At 56.3% G+C, this 21,149-nt stretch overlaps 1 protein-coding gene across 2 annotated transcripts; it reads right to left on the bottom strand.

Moving 5' to 3' along the window:
* Positions 1-152: 152 nt before the first annotated feature.
* EPS8L1 (EPS8 like 1) lies at positions 153-11,131 on the bottom strand. 2 transcript variants are annotated; one of them, XM_013048137.2, is made up of 21 exons: positions 11,028-11,131; positions 10,366-10,418; positions 8,722-8,762; positions 8,535-8,593; positions 7,847-8,008; positions 7,365-7,514; positions 6,772-6,854; positions 5,868-6,123; positions 5,479-5,605; positions 5,224-5,312; positions 5,060-5,134; positions 4,808-4,956; positions 4,128-4,269; positions 3,994-4,022; positions 3,860-3,871; positions 1,813-1,933; positions 1,594-1,725; positions 1,336-1,441; positions 977-1,151; positions 575-707; positions 153-489 (listed from the first exon to the last, which is right to left on the bottom strand). In XM_013048137.2, exons 2-21 carry the CDS (start codon positions 10,380-10,382, stop codon positions 403-405), a joined length of 2,145 nt encoding a protein of 714 aa, XP_012903591.1. In that variant the 5' UTR covers positions 10,383-10,418; positions 11,028-11,131; the 3' UTR covers positions 153-402. The 2 variants fall into 2 exon arrangements, with proteins under 2 accessions (XP_012903591.1, XP_012903592.1); XM_013048138.2 differs by lacking the exon at positions 3,860-3,871.
* Between the last annotated feature and the right edge of the window lie 10,018 nt (positions 11,132-21,149).

Raw genomic sequence — 21,149 nt, forward strand, 5'->3', positions numbered from 1 at the left:
GTTCAAAGCTCTCTCTGGACTAGAGAACTGGCCAGCAGGGGAAGAGGAAGCCTGAGAAAGAAACCAGAAAAGGTAGGGACCCGGACCTGGGCTGAAGGGCAGGTTGCTGGACCCCCTGGTGGCCGCCTAGAGAAGGGAAACAGTTGACAATGCCTGGGAAGAGGAGGCTGTTTATGGTCTGGGTGGCGTCTCACAGTGGGCAGGGCACCCGAGTGTGCCCCCACCCACCCCGCTCCTGGCCAGTCCCCTCACTCGGGAGACTCCACGGGGTTGAGGGAAGACCAGAGGCGGAACAGGTCTGGAGCCTTTGCCAGGGGTCATCTTCTGTGGGTGGGGGTAGTCTGCAGAGTCCGTTCTCCCACGGGGCTGCCTCGAAACTTCGAGCAGAGCCACTGGGTGTGGTCAGATAACCTCTGTTTCCAGGTCGCCTTCCACCTTCTTCTTCTGCTTCTCCATTACCGCCTCCAGCTCTGATACTTCCTCTTTGTCCTGGAGGGCGGGGTGGAAAGCAGAAGCCTGGCCTCAGAGCCCTGGGCGCCCACCCAGGCCCCGGCCAGGGACAGCAACGGCTCACCTCCAGCAGCGCGCGCTGCACGGTGACCTGGCTGTACACACGGGCTCCCTCCTCTGGGCTCACGGCCCGCAGCTCCTCCTTCTGCAGCGTGAAGAGCTGCGCGCCTGTCAGCACGCCCAGCGCCTCCACGGTCCTGAGCAGAGCCGAGGAAGAGCGGTCAGCCCCCGTCCATCCCCGCTTCAGCCCCTCAGCCCCCCAATCACGTCCCTGCTGCCTAGCAGCTGTCCAATCACAACGGCGTTCTTGCGCCAGCTTCCCTCCCCCGCCCCGTCCTGCGGTGGCAGCGTGCGCCCGGCTTTCCACGGAGGCCGGAGCTCCCTGGCCACACCCATGCAAACCTGGGCCAGTAGGGCACCCAGACACACCCCATCTCAGGGTCCCCAGCTGGCGGCAGGCACTCACTGGGCGCTAAATCCCTTGGTCTGCAGCCAGGCGCGGACCTCGGCGGTGTCGGAGTGCGGGCTGAGCTGGGGCTCCAGGGCGCGGGGACCCGGGGCTGCGCGGCTGGGGCCGGAGCGGCCCTGGGCCAGGCGTGCCTGCAGCTCCTCGTTGACACACAGCATCTGGGAGAATCTCTCTGCAGGCAGAAAACCGGGAGGGAGCGTGGATTCAGGATGAAGGGTCCCGGGGCCTGAGGGGCCCAGATCTCCACCATCCTCAGGATGGGTTGGGAGTCTGGTTCCTCTTTTTGAGCCTTGGCTCCCTGCACCCGAAAGCGAGGACAAGGACGGATTCCTGGAAGGGGTGCCCCCACCACTCACCCTTCTCTCTGGGGTCCAGGTTGAGGTTATCACAACTGTCCCAATGGGGCCGAGACGAGGTAGGAGCTGAGGCCGGCGCTGGTGCATGATGGGGAGTGCTAGCCGCCTAGAGAGGGGGGTCAGAGCACTGAGTCCCAGCCCCTCCACCTTCCAGAGGTCAATTTCTGAGCACTACACCCCCCCCCGCCCCCTGTGCCCTTAGCACCTGATCCTCACATCCCTCCTTCCCTTAAGCCCTAGGAGTCTGCCCTGGCTCACCAGGCTGCCGGAAGGGCTGTGGCTGCAACTTCCCCGGGGTCGCAGGTGGGGTGTCAGGATATTATAGGGCACGTATCCTTCCTGCCCTTGCTGGTCCCGAACCTTCCACCACTTGCGCCTGTCATCCAGGACCTGAGGGAGGTAGGAGAGGAGGGCTCAGAGCCTGGGTCTGCAGCTAGGGCTGAGCCCCTGCAGTCCCTGGGGCCTACACCCCCTCACCTCCAGCACATCCTGCTGCTTGACCGACAGCTCACTGCTGTTGCGGGCCTGGAAGTCGTAATTACACAGCACCCACTTCCCGTCCGGCTGCGGCTCAGCCTCCGGCTCTGGGTCTTGGTGACTGTGGAGCAGGAGAGTTGGGGATAAGGAGGTAGCTGGCCCCGCTGCTTGGGCAGTAGGGTACTGGTGTGAGCTGGGGTTAGAGCCAAGCAGGGGTAGGGCAGGGGCCAGGTTAATACTGTTAATAAAGACTTGAAATGAGAACGACATCTCGAATGCATTTTGCTCCTTCTGTACCTGGCTCCCAGCTTGAAAGCACATGATAGGAGTACTAACATCACCTCCATCTGACAGATGAGAACAGTAAGGCTCAGAGAAAATCACTTGCTCCCCAGCTGCTGTTTATTGAGCACCTCCTGTGTACTGGGTTCCGGCTTAGGAGGACCCATAGTTACAACACAGTGGTTACCTGTTTGTTGACTTCCAGCACAAACTCGGTGCCAGCCCTGGTCAAAGACTTCACGTGTATTGGCTAATCTGGCTTTTGACCCAGCCCCTGCTATAACCCTGACCTTGGACTCCCTTCTCCACTCCCACACTTTCCTCCTCCACTCCCGACCCTATTATTTTCTATTTTACAGATGAGAAAGTGGAAGAACGAGAGAAAGAGGCACGATGGTGTCAAGTCACAGAGCAAGAAAGAGGCATTGGCCAGACTGAGGGAGACCCAGGCAGGCTAGCCCCAGAGTCCGTGTCCTGAGTAATTCTGGCCACACGGTGCGGGCCACTGGGGGTGAGCCTGAGCTACCAGGGCAGCTCTGACCGGCTTCCCTATAGTATCTCCTAGATTTCTAACTCCTCCAAGAAGGGATTATTATTCTCGGTTTCTCTGAACTGGAAACTCAGAGAAGGGAAGTCAAAAGCTGGGGATGTGGGGCGTCTGGGTGGCTCAGTCAGCTAAGTGTCTGTTCAGTTTAGGTCATGGTCCCAGGGTCCTAGGATCCAGATCCGCATGGGGCTCCCTGCTGAGCAAGGAGCCCGATTCTCCCTCTCCCTATCACTCTTCCTGCTTGTGCGGTCTCTGTCAAATAAATAAATAAAATCTTAAAAAAAAAAAAAAAGCTGGAGGTGTCAAGCCCAAGATTCAGAAGCACAGGGAATGGGTGAAGTTCTGCGAGACCAGGCAGCCGGCGGGGGCGGGACATGATGTTGGCTCTGATCCCCCAGGAAGAGGGACCCCAGCCCGGATCAGGCCTACCTGTGCAAAGGAGAGGGGGGGTCTTCAGGGCCGGCGCCCCCTGTGGGGCTGGCAGCTCCCAGCGCGCTGTCCTTGCTGAGACCCTGCCAGGCCCCCGCCAGACCCCCCTTCCGCTCTTGCAGCTCCGCTGCTTGGTCGTCGTCTCATCCCACGAAGCTTCCCTCGCATCCATCCTCAACTTGCTCAAGGGCCCTAGAGTCCTGGCTTCTCCATGCCCCTTCTGTGCCCCCACTGCTTTTTGGAGTCAGGGACTCAGACCCCCAGCTCTTTCCTTTCCCAGAGATTTGGAGTCCAGCTCTCAGATCTTAATTTCCCCCACTTTCTAACCGCTGCCTGACACCCTGTAGGAATGGAGACAACTGCTTTCCACAGGCCTTGGGAAAGTGTGGGTCTGGCCTCCCCGTGGCTGCCTCTTTCAGGGGCCCAGAAATACTACCACTTCCTAACTTCCCCAGAAACGTGCCCCATGACTCTTGAAGGCCCAGGTCTTCTCTGAATCTCCAAGGTCCCATGCACCAGACTTGAGCTCTTCTTCAAAACTCAAATGCCCAAACCCCCAGTCTCTTCCCTCTGACACCTGGGGTGCTCTTCTTAGAGGCCCAGACAGGGAGCTTCCCTGGCCCTGGGAAACCAAACTGCCATCTCCCAGCCTCTCAGACTTGACCCACTCCTAGCCCCCTCCTCCCTCAGACCTGCAAACTGGGCCCTCCTCCCTTGGACCCCTTAGTCTGGGCCCTGCCCCCTCCCTCCCTTCTCCCCCCTCTCCCAGCCCTGGCCCTCCCTCCTTACCACCTCACCCACCTGTGACAAGCCAGAGAGACGGAAGGAAAGACAAAAAAGGAGTGGAGTTAGTGCCTGGAACCCCCAGGATGCACCCCTCCTTGACCCCACCTGTTTCTCCTTGGGGGGAGTGGGACACTCACCCATTGACAGCGACCTGGGGCACACTTTGCTGCAGGAGAGAGGAGAGGAGAGTGGCAGCTCAGGCAGGGCCAGACTAAGGCACCCAGCCCCATTGCGCCCCTGGGGGAGTGCGTGGCTCTCCAGGGAGCCTTACCTGCTGGCGCTGCCGTTCGTGCTGCAGCTGTTTCTCCACAGGGTCTTCCCAGGCTCGGCCCTGCGGGTCGGTGGCTGGGGGCTCCCAGCCACTGGAGAACTCAGGGCTGTATGGGGATCCCTCCTCTGGGGGCAGCTCCAACCTGCGGCCATGGGGCTGAGGGCTCAGGGACCTAGTCTGGGCCCGAGCCCTATGATTAACCTCAGGTTTTCCCCAGCCTGCACCCCGGGTGTAAGCGCCGCTCCTCCAACCTCACGGCCCCACACTTGAGCTTCAACCACCCCCCGCACCCCCATCGACTGTGCTAGTAAATACACCGATTTCGCTCAAATGCTGCGGGGGCCTCTGAATCTCCCCGATTCTGCACCCATCCCACCCCCTCCCCTCAGTCCGGTTCTGCTCTCACCCCTCCCCCCCAGACTCGCTGCCTCCCAGCGCAGACGGCACCCCTTTCTCAAATCTACAGGTCCCACAACTCTCCGCGGAGGCCCGCCTTTCCTGTTGCGATTGGAGCTGGGGTTCAAGCTGCGACCCCTGCCCCGCACGAATGTCTGCCCCTCCCACCCCGTGGGCTCCCGCCATTTGTCCCAGCTTCTGCAGCAGCCTCTGTCTTGCCAGCCGAGCCCCGCGAGCCCCGCGGCAACCCTTCCCCGCCTTCCAGCCCCCCACCCCCGCCTCACCCCGGGCGGGTCCACGAGTCCCCAAGCGATGTCCAGAGCGCATTCTCACGTGGGGTGAGGTGGTCGCGCAGCAGTGCCACCGCCTCGGACGTCAGGTGCGGCCGCCGCACTTCACTTGCGAATCGAGGGCCACCCGATGTGTCCACAACCTGCCCGGGGTGCAGGAGTGAGCGACCCACTTCACCCCCACCCCCACCCAAAGTCGCGCCCCTTCTTTCCACTGCAGGGGGCCCGCAGGGCCGCGGCTCTCACCAGTTGCAGCGGCCCGAACAGGAAGTGCAGCAGCTCTGGGGACGAGGGGTTGGCGATGTTGCCGCGCAACCGGGCCTGCGGGACGGGAGGTGCCAGGTTAGCGCTCGCGCCGGTGGGTTCGCCATACCCCTGCCCTGCGACGGCCGGGGTTCACGCGTTCTCACCAGCAGGCTGAAGGCGTACTTGATTTTCTGAAGCACGTCGGTGTACTCGGCCTCGGAGGGGGGCTTAGCCCGAAGTGTCAGGAGACCCTCTGTGGGGAGGGGAGGCAGGTGCAGGGACAAAGAGACAGCACCCTGAGAGATCCCCAGGCAAGGGGAGTCACCCCTGGCCAGGGGGTGTGTGGGGAGACCCTAGGGCGAGGGAAGAGGTTTGGGAGTGACTGGAGGCTCAGGATCCCGCTTGGGAGCGCCTCTCACCCCCAGCCTCCCGGCGCCGGGTCCTGCGGCCGCGCTCTCGGTGCTCCAACACACGGGCTGCCTCCGCAGATTTCTGCAGCCTCGACACAAAACTCTCCACGTCGTCGAACACATGGTTCAGGATGTCCTGGGGGAGAGAGCCGGGGACTCAGGGATGTGGAGTCCTGGCCGCTCATCACCCCAAAGCTCTCAGGTCCAGAGCCTGGACACCCTCCCGGGCCAGGTCACGCCCTCTGCTGCCAAGCCCTATCCCCATATTCCAGTCGCCGTCGGCCACTCCCCGAGGAGTCTGACACGCCCACCGCCCCCCAGCAAAGCCCCACTCCTAGGAGCTGGGACTCACTCCCCACAGCGGGTCCCGCCTCCAGGCCCAGGCCCACCCCACTCACCACGTCCCGCTCCGCCTGCAGACTGGCCAGCTCCGGACCGCGGGGGCCCAGATCCGGGGAGGCCGGGTCAGGGCTGCCCGCGGTCCCGGCCAGGCCCGGCCTCTGCGACTCTTCCGCTTCGGGGATGGGTTCCGCCTGGGAGTGCCCCCGGCCGGCGCTCACCGTGCTAATGACCGCTCGGACCGATGGGCGGCGCTGCAGGGGAGGGGTCTCGGCCACTGGCGAGGGGCGGCGCTGCAGCTCCTCTTGCGTGGCCCTGCGGAGGGACAAGGGGAAGCAGCCTGGGTCCGTTGGGGGGATAGGGCAGCGGACGAAGTTGGGCCTAAAACTGAGACACTATGGTCAGCTGAGCCAAACCTGGGACAGGGAGAAATCGGAGGTAAGGGGAAGGGGAACGCCCCTCTGGAGAGAAACTGAAGCCCGAGGGAGGAGAAACCGAGGACCAAAATTAGAATAAGTCGTTTTGGAGAGCGGGTACACTTGTCTGGATGCTACGGGGGAACTCGAACCAGGCTTTGACTCCAAAACTCGTGCTGTGCCAGGCTACGGGGATCTGCTCATTTGTCGGAGGGAGACCAAGGCCGGGGGGAGGGGGAGACCGGGGAGGGGGGAGGGGAGAAGAGAGCGAAGGGGGGAGGCCAAGGGGGGTCAGAGGGGGGAGACAGCGGAGGTGGGGGGAGACGGGGGAGGGGAAGACCGAGGCGGGGGGGGAGGGGGGAGACCGAGGCGGCGGTGGGGGAGGGGAGAGACCGTGGCGGTGGTGGGGGAGGGGGGAGACCGAGGCGGCGGGGGGAGGGGGGAGGAGGAGGAAGGGAGAAAACCGAGGCGGGGGTTGGGGAAGCTGGCCTCCCAGAGATCCTACCGTCCTCCTCTTCTCCCCCAGCTTCCAGCCCAGCACCCTCACCTGAGCGCCGCCGGCCTGCGCTCCCCGCGGCCCGACCGGTAGTCGTGCAGAGCCCCCTGGATGTCCTCGCGGATCAGCTCCGCCTGCCAATGGTGCTGTCAGGCCAGGTCCCCACCCCGCCTACCGCGTACCGCGTACCCCGGCATCGGCCCCGAGGATGGGATCCCTGGCTGGGCGCCAGACCCCCTCCAGTCAGCTGTCCCATGCGGCGCCCCACACACGCCCACGCCCTGAACACTAGCCCGCACTGCACCTCTGCCTCGGCCCTAGGCCTCTCGTCAGGCCCAGAGGCCGGTTCCGGTGTTGCCTCGGCCCTAGACCATACCCGCCTCCAGGTCCCGCCGCTCCCTGACCCTCTCCCCCACGTGCTGTCGTGCTCTGTCCCGGATGCTCGGTTCCATTTCGTCACGTTCTATCGCGAACCGGTCCAGCTGTCCTCAAAACCCCCTCCCTCCCAGAACTTTCCAGGCCCCGCCCCCTCAACTGGCCCCGCCCCAGTCCCCACCCCACCTGCGCACCAGCCCGGCTCTCGGAATCCACAGGGTCCCTGCCCCGTCCCAGTGGCCTGGCTTCTCCCGACCTGGCGGGCTCACCCCGAGACGCAGGCCCTGGAAGAAGTGCACGTCGGGGTGTGTGCGCTCGGGCTCCTGGCACACGAGCAGCAGCAGCGAGCGGCTCCGGCCGGGCGGCAGCACCGCGTCGCAGCGCACGATGGCACCCAGCGGGTACAACTCCAGCTCCTCCTGCGGGCCAGGACACGGCGGGCAAACTGAGGCCCAGAGCTGCGGGGACTCAATGGGGACAGCAGTGCCCGCGGGTACAGAGACACTGCCCAGGCAGCCGCTCGTGGTTGGGGGTTCCGGACGGTGGCCCCGCTGTACTGGGGGTTTCCAGATAGCGCCCCAGTTTAATAGAGGAACTAAGGATGCTTGAAAAAGGAGCGGAGATCTCTCCCAAAGTTCCCAGAGAAAGGATATGCAAGGGACAGGATTCACTCAGAAGTTCCTGGGGTCAAGTCTCTGGGCCTACCCCCACTCCCGCCAGCCGCTTCTGCTACACACGTGTCCCCTGGCACCTTGGAGATGGGGTCAAGCAGTGTGACATGGTCCGGAGACACACGCAGCAGCATCTCTTGGGCCCAGATGCGGCCCTGGCTGTCCATGACGGCCAGCTTCCGCGAGGCGTCCTCCACGGTGTGCACGCCATCCTCCTCACCCAGGCAGAACGTCACCAGGTGCTGGCACGTCGCGGAGAAAGCAGGGAGTCCCAGGAGGACCCCGGGGTGGGGGGCTCATATCAACCTTTCCACCGGAGACTAAACACCATTCCTGAAAGCCTTCCCGATCTCGGGCTCCACCAATGGGGCCCCTCCCAGGGCCCTGAGTTTTGCTTTCATCTGAGCCACCAGCACCTGAGTCCAGCTTCCCCGAACACTGGAGGCTCCTTGAAGGCACTGGTTCTGTCCAGTCCCCTCTAAGCTCCTCTGCCTCCGTTAGAGCACCGGGCACACTTGGTCTGAGCCGTCCTCACACAGGTGTACCTAATGTTTGTCCCCATGGCCTGACTGTCCAGCATAGACTCAAGTGGAAGGGACTTCCTCTGACAAACGCCCACTTCTGAGGCGGGGGGCAGGAACAGCCCATCTTGCAAATGAGCAAACTCAGTTTCCCGGTTTCCTTCTGCTTTCAACACTATCATCTTCCCAGGCCTGCCTGCCTTTGCTCCCACAAGCCTCCCTGGGGCAACGCAGACCCCAAACTCACATTGACTAGATACTGGGAAACGTCAGCCATAACCACAGTGGAGTACCGCTTCCTCTGCTCTGTGGGGGAGAGGAGAATGAACCCAGAAAACTCAGTGCCTCCTCCCTCAGACCCAGCAGTCCAGGCCCCCAGCCCCTCCTCCCTCAGACCTGCTTTCAGCCTGGGGGTTTCTTGTTCCCAAACTCACCATAGATTGACTTGGCACTTGGTTTGGGGGCAGCTTCTGGGCTGGTTAAGGAAAAAAAGAGTGAGAAGGGCCATGGGAATTGGGAGAGCATGGGGGTTTTGAATGCCAAGCAGAGCAGCAAAGACTTCACTGTGAAGGCAGTGGGCAACCTTGGAGTGTTCTGAGCAGGGGAGGGCAGGGCCAGAGCTGGCCGGTCACACAAGTAAGGCAGTGTGGTAGCAGGTGGTGGTGGAGAGAATGGTCTCAGCTGTCGCAAAGAACTGGCTTGGGCTCCCCTGTCCAGACTGCCTTGCCATAAGACCCTGGACAGGAGACCTAATCTCTCCTGCCTCAGTTTCCCTTTCTGTGAGATAGGGGTTAGTAATCTGTTAGCCGCCGTCTGGTAGAGCGCTTGGTGGACACACGGAAAGTTGAGAGGGTTCAAAGCCTCAATAACTTAACTTTCAGTGCCATGGTACAAAGGGTAGCAAACAGCGGGTGCTCAATAAAGGGGGGGGTTTACAACAGCATTAACATTTGGGGTAGACAGATACTTATCTTCCCCTCCTATTCCCATGGGCCTGGCTCTTCCCAGCCGAATACTTCTCTGTCTCCTGCTCTGGCCTGCCCTTCTAGGTCACCTTCTCCAAGAAGAATTCCACAGATATGACAGAGATTCAGAGCTCGGGTGGGATCAGGGATGAGGGACGGAAAACACACACTTTCAGTCAAACCTCTGCTCCCTATCCTGCTCCTACCAGTCAGTTCTCTGCACAATTTGATTACCTCTGTGCTGGAGAACTCACTACCTTATATCTCCCATACAGCTATTCCCATGGTCCTCTCTTTGTTCTTTTCGCTGTTCACTCCAGAAGACTTGAATTTTATTAGAAACAGCCCAGGGGCTCCTGGGTGGTTAAGCGTTGGACTTTTGGTTTTGGCACCAGTCATGATCTCAGGGTTATGAGATCGAGCCCCACATGGGGCTCCCCGCTCAGTGTGGAGTCTGCTGAAGACACTCTCTCTTCTGCCCCTTCCCCCATGCTATTTCTCTCTGAAATTAATAAGTCTTTTAAATTTTTTAAAAATTTTTTTTGGGTTAAGATTTTATTTGTTTATTTGACAGAGAGAGAGAGAGAGAGATCACAAGTAAGCAGAGAAGCAGGCAGAGAGAGAAGGGGAAGCAGGCTCCCTGCTGAGCAGAGAACCTGATGCGGGCTGATCCCAGGACCCTGAGGTCATGACCTGAGCCGAATGCAGAGGCTTAACCCACTGAGCCACCCAGGTGCCCCATGAAATTAATAAGTCTTTAAAAAAAAAAACAATGAAAACAACAACGCCCAGATTTGTCTGCAAAGCATCAATATTTAACAGCAAGCTAACCACGGCAACAGTGGCTCCCAGGAGCGGAGCACCTGCTCTTGGTCAGAGTCTGCTAATCTTGTACCTTCATTATCCTGTCAAGCTCTGTTTCCCAGAGGAGCTCAGACTCAGACTCAGGCTCCGTGGCCAGGGTCCCCCCCTGCTGAGTGTTAGTTGGGCAGGGAAGAGGGAGTACAGGCTTCCTTCTCAGTGTCCACACCGGGAATGCTGCGAATGCCCCCTGGGGGTGCGGGGAAGAGGGTGGCAGAAGGGGCTGGGTAGCCCAGGGGTGGGACCACTTACCCTTTGGAGGTGCTCATGGTGAGAATGGGAAGCTCCTGCCACCTAGAGGTGCCCTGGGAACCAGCAGAGACTGAGGGCCTGACCTGGCCAACTGTACCAAGGATTTTTTCCCCCAGGCCCTCCTCCCTCAGACATAGGAGTCCTGAACCCCCAGTTTCCCCTCCCTCAGACCTGGGAGTCCAGAACCCCCAGTCCCTCCTCCCTCAGACCTGGGAGTCTAGAACCACCATCCCCTCCTCCCTCAGACCCAGGAGTCCAGGCCCCCAGCCCTTCCTCCTCCACACTTTGTACTCTGCCCCCCAAATCTCTCAGGGATCCATGCATTTGGCTCCCTAATCTATGTGTATCCCATTTTGCTTCCTCTTTCCAGGGATCCTGTCTCTAGCCTAATCTCAGGGGCCCAGGAGTTCCAGCTCAGAACTTCTGGACCCTAAGAACCAAAGCGTCTTGTCTCCAAGTCCCTTCAGAGAGCCATTTAGCCAGTTTCTCAGCCACTGTGACCTCAAACTGTCCGATCCATCTCCCGGCCCTCACCTCCTCAGGACTCATGGGTTTAGGTCTGCCAGCCTTCCTGGTATGTGGATCCAGGTGTCCTAGCCCCCTGCTCCTGCTCCCCAGGAGTCCCGACCTCCAGCCCCTCCTGGCGGGGGCCCCCTCCTCACCTGCCACCGGAGAGGCCCTGCTCTCTGCTGTTCCAGGGTTCCAAATGCCTGCCCCGTCCTTCCTGCTCCCCGCCGGGCCCGCCCGCCTCCGCATACCAGCGCACTCACGGGGCACAGCCCCACCGCCCTGGCCCCTGGGCGGGGCTGGCACAGACACCCGGGTTGGGGTGGGGTGGGGGGGACTGGAGCGGCCTGCGGGGAGCCAGGAGCTGTGACGGTCTCTGTCATAACACTAGCTCAAGGACAGCAAGCTGTTGGGCATCACGCTCGGCCAGAGACGCAGAAGCTCTGTCTCAGAAAGCCTCTTCCACTTGCCCTTATACCTCTGGGAGGTCAGATGTTTGAGTCGCACCTGTTTGCAGTTCAAGAGGGGTTTGTCAGTGTGGGAGGGTGGCATTTGAACCCGGGGCTGCCTTTCTGTCTCCGGGACCGGTGTCTGTCCCGGCCTGGTGCGCACCTCCTGTCCATGGTTCCTGCCTCTTCTTCTGGAAACTAGCCCCCCACCCAGGAACCCCTCTAATCATGGCAACTAATACTCAGCACCCCACCTGGCTCCAAGTACTTCTCAAACACTGACGAGCTCTTCAGGCTTGAAATCTGCTTTCCAGAACTTCCTCGGTGCCACGGTCCTTGCCGACCATGTTATCCATGCTGTTTCTTCCCCAAATCTCGTGAGGTGAGGTTGGGGGTTTCCACTTCACAGATGAAGAAACTGAGTCCCGCATGGGCCTGAGGTTACACTTGCAGGGAGTGGGTGAGAACAGAGCTGGGAGAGCAGGACGGGCGGGCATGACCCCTTTTAGCCTTTCACTTTATCAAGGATCCCCACCTCGGGATCAATCCTGGTGTCCTCCAGACTCACACCTGAATTTGGAGAGCCTCCCAGCTGGCCCCTGCTCCCTTCCTCCCCTCGGTCTCCTGTCATTGCAGGGAGTCGGAAGAAACCTAGCTCAGCTCACACCACTCCCTGCTCCTGTTCCCTTAGGGGCTCCCTATTTCTCTGCAAGGCCTGACCTCCTCTGGGCCTCCATCCCTCCCTTCCAGCACACTGCGTCCTTGCTGCTCCTTGAACACTGAGAGCCCGGCCCTGCCTCAGGGCCTTTGCACTTGCTGTGCCCTCTGCGTGTACTGCTTATTCCCCCGTACCCTCCTGTTCCTCGTGGTCTCTCCCTGCTCCCTAATTAATTTTTTGCCAAATCGTTCCCCACCTTTTAACATACTGTGTTACCTGATCATTTCGGTTATTTTATGTTTCCCCTGTTAGAATGTAAGCTTCAGGAAAAAAAAAAAGAACCTAAGCTTCAGGAGGACACAGACTCCTCTGTGTTCGGCCCTGCGCTCTATTTGCCACACACCGTAAGGGCTGAAGAGACATCTGCGTTTGCATGCATTGTGCTCCACTGTTTGCTTTGGTGCGTTGAGCCCATGGGCTCTGCAGAGTGAGGCCTGAAACCAGAGAAAGCACCCCTTTGTCCCGGGCTGGTGGGGATGAAAGAACAGAGGTAACGAGAGACCATCCTGTGGGGCAGGGTGATGGCAGGGAGCCCAGGTGGGTGTGGGTTCAGGTCCTGACTTAATCCCTATGCAGGAGTGCTTCCATCTTCTGAGCACACTGTGTGTGTGTGTGTGTGTGTGTGTGTACGTGTATGTATGTCTCATCCTCACAACATCCTGTGAAACGGGTTTCATTAGCCCCCTTTTACATGTGAGGAAGAGACACACACACATTGAGGAATTTGTCGCAATCACACGGCTCGTCCATGGTGGGGAAGCTTGAACCCAGGCCATGCAACTCTGACCCTGCGTCCTGCGGCCACCTCGTGACTCTGCCCTTTCTAGCTGTGTGACCCTAGGTAAATCGCTTAACCTCTCTGTGCCCCAGGCCCCCAACTGGAACGTGGGATGGCAACATTAGGAGGATTAAATGAGGTCACGGACAGCTCTCGGCGCCGTCCCAGCCAAAGAGGAGATGCTAGGTTGAGTATTCGCCACGGCAGAGATAGTGGCCTTTCTTTCTGGATCTGCTGTGATAGGATGCAAAGGGCCCTGCGGAAGCCCAGAGGAGGCCGTTAAGAGGTCAGGGCAGGCTTCCTGGAGGAGGAGGGGCAGCCGGAGCTGAACCTGAAGGACGAGTTTGGCAGCTGGAGGTGGCCTGGAGGTTGAGGGAGGAGTGTCGAAGGCCTTGGAACTGCCTGAGCCCAGGAGGGGAGGGCCGGCTGGCCCATGTGGGTGTGCTCTCCTGGGAGCTTCAGGGAGAGGCCCAGAGTCCTGCTCCACTGTCTACTACAGCTGTCATTCTGGCTTCCTGTCACGTTCATGCCACAAGTACTTTCTGCACGTGGCCCTGCCTGGGTTGGGGTCTGCAGAAAGGAGCAGACCCCTTAACTCTGACAGGCAGCTAGGGCTGGGATGGGTGCCCACTGGCACAGAAGACAGAGGCTCAAAGTGCAGAGGCCACTAACCCAAGGTCACCGTAGCCCTGGGCTAGGGAACAAAATGCAGAGCTGACCAGAGACCAGGCCCTTTCTTCATGTGGAAACGGAGAAAACTATCCTCAAATAGGCATTCCATGGGAGTCAGGGGCCAGGACTCCCAGATCTGAGGGAGGAGGGGGCTGGGGTCTAGACTCCTGGGTCTGAGGGAGGAGAGGCTGGGGGTCTGGAATCCTGGGTCTGAGGGAGGAGGGGACTGGGAGGTTTTGGACTCCTGGGTCTGAGGGAGGAAGGTTCTGGGAGCCTGGACTCCTGGGTCTGAGGGAGGAGGAGCTGGGGGTCAGGACTCCTGGGTCTGAGGGAGGAGGGGCTGGGGGTCAGGACTCCTGGGTCTGAGGGAGAAGGGCAGGTCAGAGACAGGTGCCCCAGTCCCTGCCTCCAGGTGCTCTGAAGGCTGAAGCAGCAGGTGAGACGGTGAGACCGAAACCAGAGCCTCCACCCTAATTCGGGGCCCAGGGCTCCTTCCTCCTTCTGTGGCCACAAAGGTGGCCCTCCCTTTCTTCACAAACCATAGCGAGTGGCTCCCAGATACCAGTGGAGCTCCTAGCCCAGCACAGTCTGACTCAGTGAGTCCGGGGCAGAGGCAGCGAACCCTGGTCTTAGAGACTCACCACGGGAACAGCCACCTGAGATCCCTTTCCAACCCCTTGTCTGCCCACAGTCAGTGCCTTTCATTAAGTGAGCTCTAGGACTCTGTGGGTGTGTTTGTTTCTGTCCCTAAACTGGGATAGCTTTGTCACTGGGGACTGGATTGCTTATTATCTGGGTTGGGGGCACCGAGGCAGCACACAGAATTCCCCACAGGGGCTTGATCCACTGAGATCCCCTGGGGTCATGTCTAAAACCACCCCATCTCTTTCTTCTTCCTCCTCTCCCAACACACATGCCTGTCCCCACTCCCCATCAGCCATCGGGTTTGCTGATGAACTCCTAGGATGGAACCCCGGGAGTGGGCGGGCATAGTCACAAGAAATAGGTATGGCAGGTTTTTGGCAAATATAAATAAGGTGGGGCTGGGTCTCCGAGAGATGTGTGTATTAACATGTGTGTCAATGAACTTAATCATTCAATGAATGGTTCCTGAGACCCAATCTGTGCCCCGCTCTTTGCGCTCAAGAAGAGTCTAACTGGATGTCCAGTTAAGTGGTGACTGGACAGGGTTCTGAAGGATGAATAGGAGTTTCCCAAGGACAATGTGGCAAGGGATGACACTAAGCTTGAGAGTGGCAATATGCAAAGTCCCAAAGTCATGCAGTAGCAAAGACTTACGAACCTACTTTGTGCCAAGCATTTCTGAGTGCTGGACGGACAAAAGCCCTGCCCCGTGTTATTGTCACCTTCGTGGGTGTGGTGGGAGACAGAAGGTAAACAGGGAGGCACATACATGAGGAAGACATTTGGATTGTGGTAAGTGCCACGGAGGACCTAGAACACAGGTGAAGAGATGGAGTGACTGGGGGCAGGCAGGTGTGGTCGCTTTGGGGGGGTGCAGTCAGGGCGGGCCTCCATGAGGAGGTGGCATCTGAGCTTTGACCTGGATTTCGAGAATGAGTCAGGAATGCAGAGAAGGTTCCAGGCAGAGGGAATACCTTGGGGAGGCTTGCAGGTGAAGTCTGTCAGGGTGTGTTTGGCCAGAGCACAGGAGACCCGGACACTTGGCTACCAGGACGATTAAGATGACAACTATGAAATAGCGCCAACAAGAGGTGGCCAAAGTCCAACGCGGATGGGGTTGTCCCAGGCGGCGCAGACTCGGGCTGCCCTCAATGTGCGGTGGTGGCGTCTGCTCTGGCAGTGCGGCAGCCCAGAGGAAGGGTGAGGTGTTTCCCTGCAGATCCTGGAATGGGCCCGCCCCAGAGGGTGGGTCTGGGAAGCTGCCGGGGCTGGTGGGGGAGGAGAGTGGGGGAGGAAGGCTGGCGGCGGGGCTGTTTATTCTCTGGGAGGGATGTCGGGTGGGTCAGTCTCCTGAAACTGGGGAAGCCTGGCCCCTAGGCTGGCAGGAGTGGGCTGAGCCCCAGGGTGGGGGGAGGGGCAGCGACTGGAAGGGGCTCCAGCGGACTTGGGTTTAGGTTCTGGGTTGGAGCAGGTGACTCAGTTTATTCGGAGCTCTTCCTCTAAAACAAGCATAAATCCTAGTACCTGCTGTAGGGCCAGCAGGAGATGAGGTGTGGGAAGGCAGGAACAGTGCTTAGAATGGCTCTAGGCGCAACCTCCATGGAAAATAGCCAGAGCAATGGACCAAGAGCTCCATGACCCAGCAACGGGCAGGAACAAGGGATAGCTCTGCACACAGCTCTGCCTTCCAGGCCTCCCAGGTCCCAGCTTCCAGGGATGTCCGCTTATCAGACATCCATGCATCCATCTAACCAATGTTTATTAAGTATCTACTCTACACCAGACACTGTTCTGGGGACCAGGGAACTCAGCCCCAAACCTGCCCTTGTGGAGTTTATATTCTGGTGGAAAAGAAATTAAAAAAGTAAACTGTTTAGAACATCCAATGGCAACAGTGCCACAGCTTTTCTGCTGAAAAGCCATAATGTGGTTGGGATGATACTGAGTGAAGAAGATCTGGAGGGAGTTAGGTGGGGGATACCTGGGGAAGGATCTCCAGGCAGGGGCAACAGCCAGTGCAAAGGTCCTGTGGTGGGATCTTGTCTGGGATATTCACAGCAAGGCCAGCATATCTGCTGCACAGTGGCTGAGGGCAGAGGGGTGGAACATGAAATCAGAGAGATTATGAGAGCAGATCGTGGGTTCCCAGGGTCACTATAAGCATCAGAGAGAATGAGAAGTGTCTAGAAGTATTTTGGTCAAGTTTTTTTTTTTTTAATTGAAATAAAATTAATCTTAGAGTGAATAATGCAGTAACATTTACTACGTTTTCATTGTTGTGCCACCACCCACCTGCATCTAGTTCTGAAGCACTTTATCAGCCCACAATAAAGCCCCAAATCTATTAGCAGCTACTCCCCATTCCTCCCTCCCTGAACCCCTGGAAAACATTAATTTGCTCTTTGTACCTGCAGATCGGCCAATCTGGACATTTCATATACGTACAACCATACACTACATGATCTCACGGAAACTCATGAGGTGCATATATGTATTGTTCAAGTGCTGGAATAATTTCAGACTTACAGAAAAGCTGCAAAATAATACATAGAATTCCCTATACTACACCCAGAATCCCCAGAGCTTAACAATGAACATAAACACTTGCTTATCATTTCTATCTCCCTGTCTCTTTCTCTCTCGCACACATTTTTTCCCTGAACAATTTAAGAGTCACTCCCAGACCTAATATCCTTATACCCCTAAAATTTTTATTTTTAAGAAATATTTTATTTATCTATTTGTCGGCAGGGGGGAGCACACAAGCAGGGGCAGCGGCAGAGTGAGAGAGAGAAGCAGACTCTCCACTGAGCAGGGAGACAGATGATGCAGGACTCGATCCAGGTCCCTGAGGTCACAACCCGAGCCAAAGGCAGACACTTAACTGACTGAGCCACCCAGGTGCCCCACCCCTGAAGACTTTAAATGTATTTCCTAAAAGAACAGATAGATGGAGATTGAGACAGAATGATTTGGGGCCATAAGCCCCTGATAGGGAAAGCAGAGGGTTTTGTGGGAAAGGTCTCTCAGCACCTGGGACAGCACCAAGGCTTATCAAGAATTCACCAACACTGACAATGATAAAGAGGTGCATAGCCTACCTGGAGAGTTTCTAAACACCGTGGGTGTGCCTGGGAATCAAGTGGGAGGTCCTCAGAGAGGAAAGAATTTGCATGCATTGTTTCCTGTGTAATAACTACATTAGCAGCCAGCAAGTTCTGGCACTTAATCTGTGTTAGGTCCTTCTTGTGAATGACTTTATATCAACCTTCCAGATTCTATGAGCTGGTAAACTACGGCCCATTGCTCCTTTTTGTAAATAAAGTTTTATTAGAACACATCCACTCTCATTTGTGTGCATCTGTCTCTGGCGGCTTTCCTGCTCTAATGGCAGGATAGTTGCAGTAGGGACCGTATGGTCGTCAAGGGCGAAATTATTTACTATCCTGTCCTTTGCAGAAAACCCCCTTGAGGTAGATGATAGAAGGGGGAAAAGGCTCAAAGAGGAAGGGCTTTACTCAAAATCGAGAGAACCAGCATCTGAACACACAGTGCTCATCTTCCCCCTCCCCTCTCAGACCTCCTTCTCCTTAAGTACAGTACAAGACACACGACATAGAATTTACTACCTTAACCATTTTCAACTGTACGGTTCAGTGGCATTAAGCACATTCACACTGTTGTGCAACCATCACCACTATCCACATTCAGAACTCTTTTCATCCTGCAAACCTGACATTCTGTACCCACTACACCCTAACTCCCCACTTCCCCTCACCTGCCAGCCCTTGCACCCACCATTCTACTTTCTGTCTCTAGGAATTTTGTCTCCTCCAAGGATGTCAAACAAGTGGAGTCATATGGCATTTGCATTTTTGTGACTGGCTTATTTCACGTGGCTTAACATCTTCATGCAGTGAGAAAAGGCACATGAACAAGGAAGTGAAAAACAGTGAAATCACCCAATTTTTTGCCTGGCAGAGACCCGATGCTGAATATTATAGGTTTTTTCCCCCTAACTCTAAAAGTATGCACTGCAGTATAGACACTTAAAAAGAGAGAGAGAGAGAGAGAGAGAGAAAGAGAGACGGAGAATGAATCAGCCCATCTCTCCCCACCTTGTATTGGTGCGGTTAAGGAAGAAGTCATGTATGTTCTTAAACATTTGGACCTGATAAAGCTGCAGACAGAGTCTTTCTGGAACCACATATAGAGGAATTAATTTTACTGTTAGTATCGGAGGGACCATTATTCTGCCTAGTTGCCAGCGTGTAGTTCAATGTCTGGAACACAGTGAGTGCTCATGACATAGTTGTTGAAAGGAGTGTGGAAGTTGGAATAGTAGAGAGTAGACCCCTCTTCTGTGGATAGGCCTTGAGCTTAATTTTATTTGCTTCTGGCAATTTGAAGAATATTTTCCTAAGTGTCTTTCTTTCTGAATGACTACTCCCTTAGCATAATTTCTTACAAGGGGAATATATGCATGAATGTTTCTTAAACAAACTATTTATTTGACACACACACAGAGGGACAGCAACAAAGGGAACACAGCAAGGGGAGTGGGATAGGGAGAAGCAGGCTTCCTGCTGAGCAGGAAGCCCGATGTGGGACTCAATCCCAGGACCCTGGGATCATGACCCAAGCCAAAGGCAAATGCTCAACAACTGAGCCCTCCAGGTGCCCCCATGCACAAATGGTTTTGACATGAATTGCTGAACGGCCTTTTAGGAGACTTCCACTGGCGAGTATGAGTCCCCATGTCACCACATCCTTGCCAACACAGCTGTTAGCATTGTTTTGACCTTGCCAATCTGATAGGCAAAAGTACCATCTCATAATTACCCTAATGAGCATTTCTTTGATTCCTAGGAAGGCTGAATAGTTTCATGTGTGTGTTGACATCACTTCTTTGCAAATAGCCTGTCATACCATTTGCCTATGCTCCCTTCTCTTGTTAGAGATTTGTAAGAGCTCTTTACATATTAAGGATACTGTCTCTTTGCCATTTGGTGGGTAAGAGGAGCCAGAAATTGAGAGAAGGGAAGCCACTGCTCAACGCACACATAAGAGGTAGAGCAGGAATTTGAAACAAGATGTGTGTAGATCAACGTTTGGGGTTCATTACCTGCCTTCGTGGCACCTTCCCCTTTCCCAGGCCTTGCTCCCTCCATGGCCAGAAGCCCTGAGTTCCCACAGTCTCTCAAAGGGGAGGGACGTCTTGCCAAACCCAGTCACCTTTGCCTCATCCCTAACAGCAAACCTGTTGTTTGGTTTGTTGTGTCAGTTAAATACTTGGCACATATATTGGTACTCAATAAGTAGCAGCTGGTATTATTGCTTATTTTTTCTTTAAAATTTTCCCTTCAGTCACATCTCTTGCCAGCCGCCTCCCCATTCAAGCCAACCTCCTACCATCCCAAACATGTGTCCCTCCCCAAGCAACTTGCGTCCTGATGCTTAGCCTTCGAATATGCTGTTACATCTGTCTAGTTGTCTCTCTCCACTCGGTCCACTTAAAGAACTCCTACTCATCCTTCAAAACTCTATTTATGTTTCCCTTCCTCTGGGAAACTTTTCCTCACTCCTAGGCTGAGACTCCAATTACAAATCCTGGACCCAGTGCTGTTGTGCTCCTTTTGGGTGCCCTGTGTCTGGGAGGGCACACAGAGCTCACAGTTATCACAGCATTACAGAGATAAGCAATATCTCTCTAAGAAAAAACAAACAAACAAACAAACAAACAACTTAGCTCCAAACTGCAAAAGCTGCAGACCCAAAGTGAATAATTTCATTCTGTCTACAAAACGTCACATCAAATTTGTTGTCTAATCCAATTCGAAAACCTCTTAATTTATCAAGGCGATATTTCTCACCTCATAAGAATTCTCAAATATATCTGTTGATTGCAGACAAAGCAGACTGATTAATAAATTAAGAGTTAGTTGTAGTCAAAAGATTTCCAGAACAAAATTGGAGAAAATTTTCAGTTCTTTTGAGTCACCTTTGTTGCAGGATAATTTACATGCAACAAAAGTCACTATTTTTAAGTGAAAATGCTGATAACATGTTACAAATAAATGTATGCGGTCATGCATATAACTGTCAGTAGGATTACAAGAGAGACATTTCCAAAACCCAAAGAAGTTCCCTTTCTGGCAATCACTTCCTCCTCCCCCTCTGCCCCTGGCAACCACGGATCTTCCTTCCTTCACTACTGGCTTGCCTTTCCTAGAACCATGCCATATAACTGGACTCCTACGGCATGCTGTCTTCTGCGACTGGCTTCTTTCAAGCAGAATGATACTTTTGTAGCACATCTTGGCTGTCACAATTGCAGCATTTCATTCATTTTTTTTTTTTTAATAATGATCCGTTGTACGCATTTATAATATTTTATCCAGGAGTCCTGGCCTCCATCTCCTCCTCTCTCTCAGACCCAGCAGTTGAGACACCCAAAACCTCCTCCCTCAGACCTGGGAGGTCCAGACCCCAGCCCCTCCTCCCCTACACCCACCCAGGAGTCCTCATCCGGCCCCTCCTCCCTCAGACCCGGGAGTCCAGAGCCCCAGCCCCTCCTCCCTCAGACCCGGAAGTCCAGACCCCCAGCCCCTCCTCCCTCAGACCCGGAAGTCCAGACCCCCAGCCCCTCCTCCCTCAGACCCGGAAGTCCAGACCCCCAAGCCCCTCCTCCCTCAGATTCTAGAGTCTTTGCCCTGATCTCCCAGGACACCAGGGGTTTGGGAAGTCCCAGGCCAGTAGGTCCTGGCCCGGAGCCTCGAAATTCTCAAATTCTCTCATCGTCCATGAGGAAGGTACTAGTGGTGAACACGCATTTTAGGTGTGAAGAGGCTGATATATGGGAAAGGCACACAGAGGAGCGCAGCCTGCGAGCGGCAGCGCGGGGCGCGGCGGAAGCAGCAGGACCCTAACTTCGCCTCTTGTGGAACAGCCGCGCGGTGACAGTACCGCGAACGTGATGTCATGGAACAGTGCGCAGGCTCGCCCCCATGCCCCG

The sequence above is a fragment of the Mustela putorius genome, unplaced genomic scaffold (genome assembly GCF_011764305.1).
Source record: "Mustela putorius furo isolate JIRA1106 unplaced genomic scaffold, ASM1176430v1.1 tig00000196_pilon_pilon_pilon, whole genome shotgun sequence".
NCBI lineage: Eukaryota > Metazoa > Chordata > Mammalia > Carnivora > Mustelidae > Mustela > Mustela putorius.

Excerpts from the sequence above, each read along its gene's own strand:
- EPS8L1 (XM_013048137.2), bottom strand. Across the intron at positions 4,270-4,807 it reads GACTCGTGGACCCGCCCGGG|GTTGGAGCTGCCCCCAGAGG; the intron begins GTGAGGCGGGGG and ends CCATGGCCGCAG. Across the intron at positions 490-574 it reads TGCAGCGCGCGCTGCTGGAG|GACAAAGAGGAAGTATCAGA; the intron begins GTGAGCCGTTGC and ends CCCGCCCTCCAG.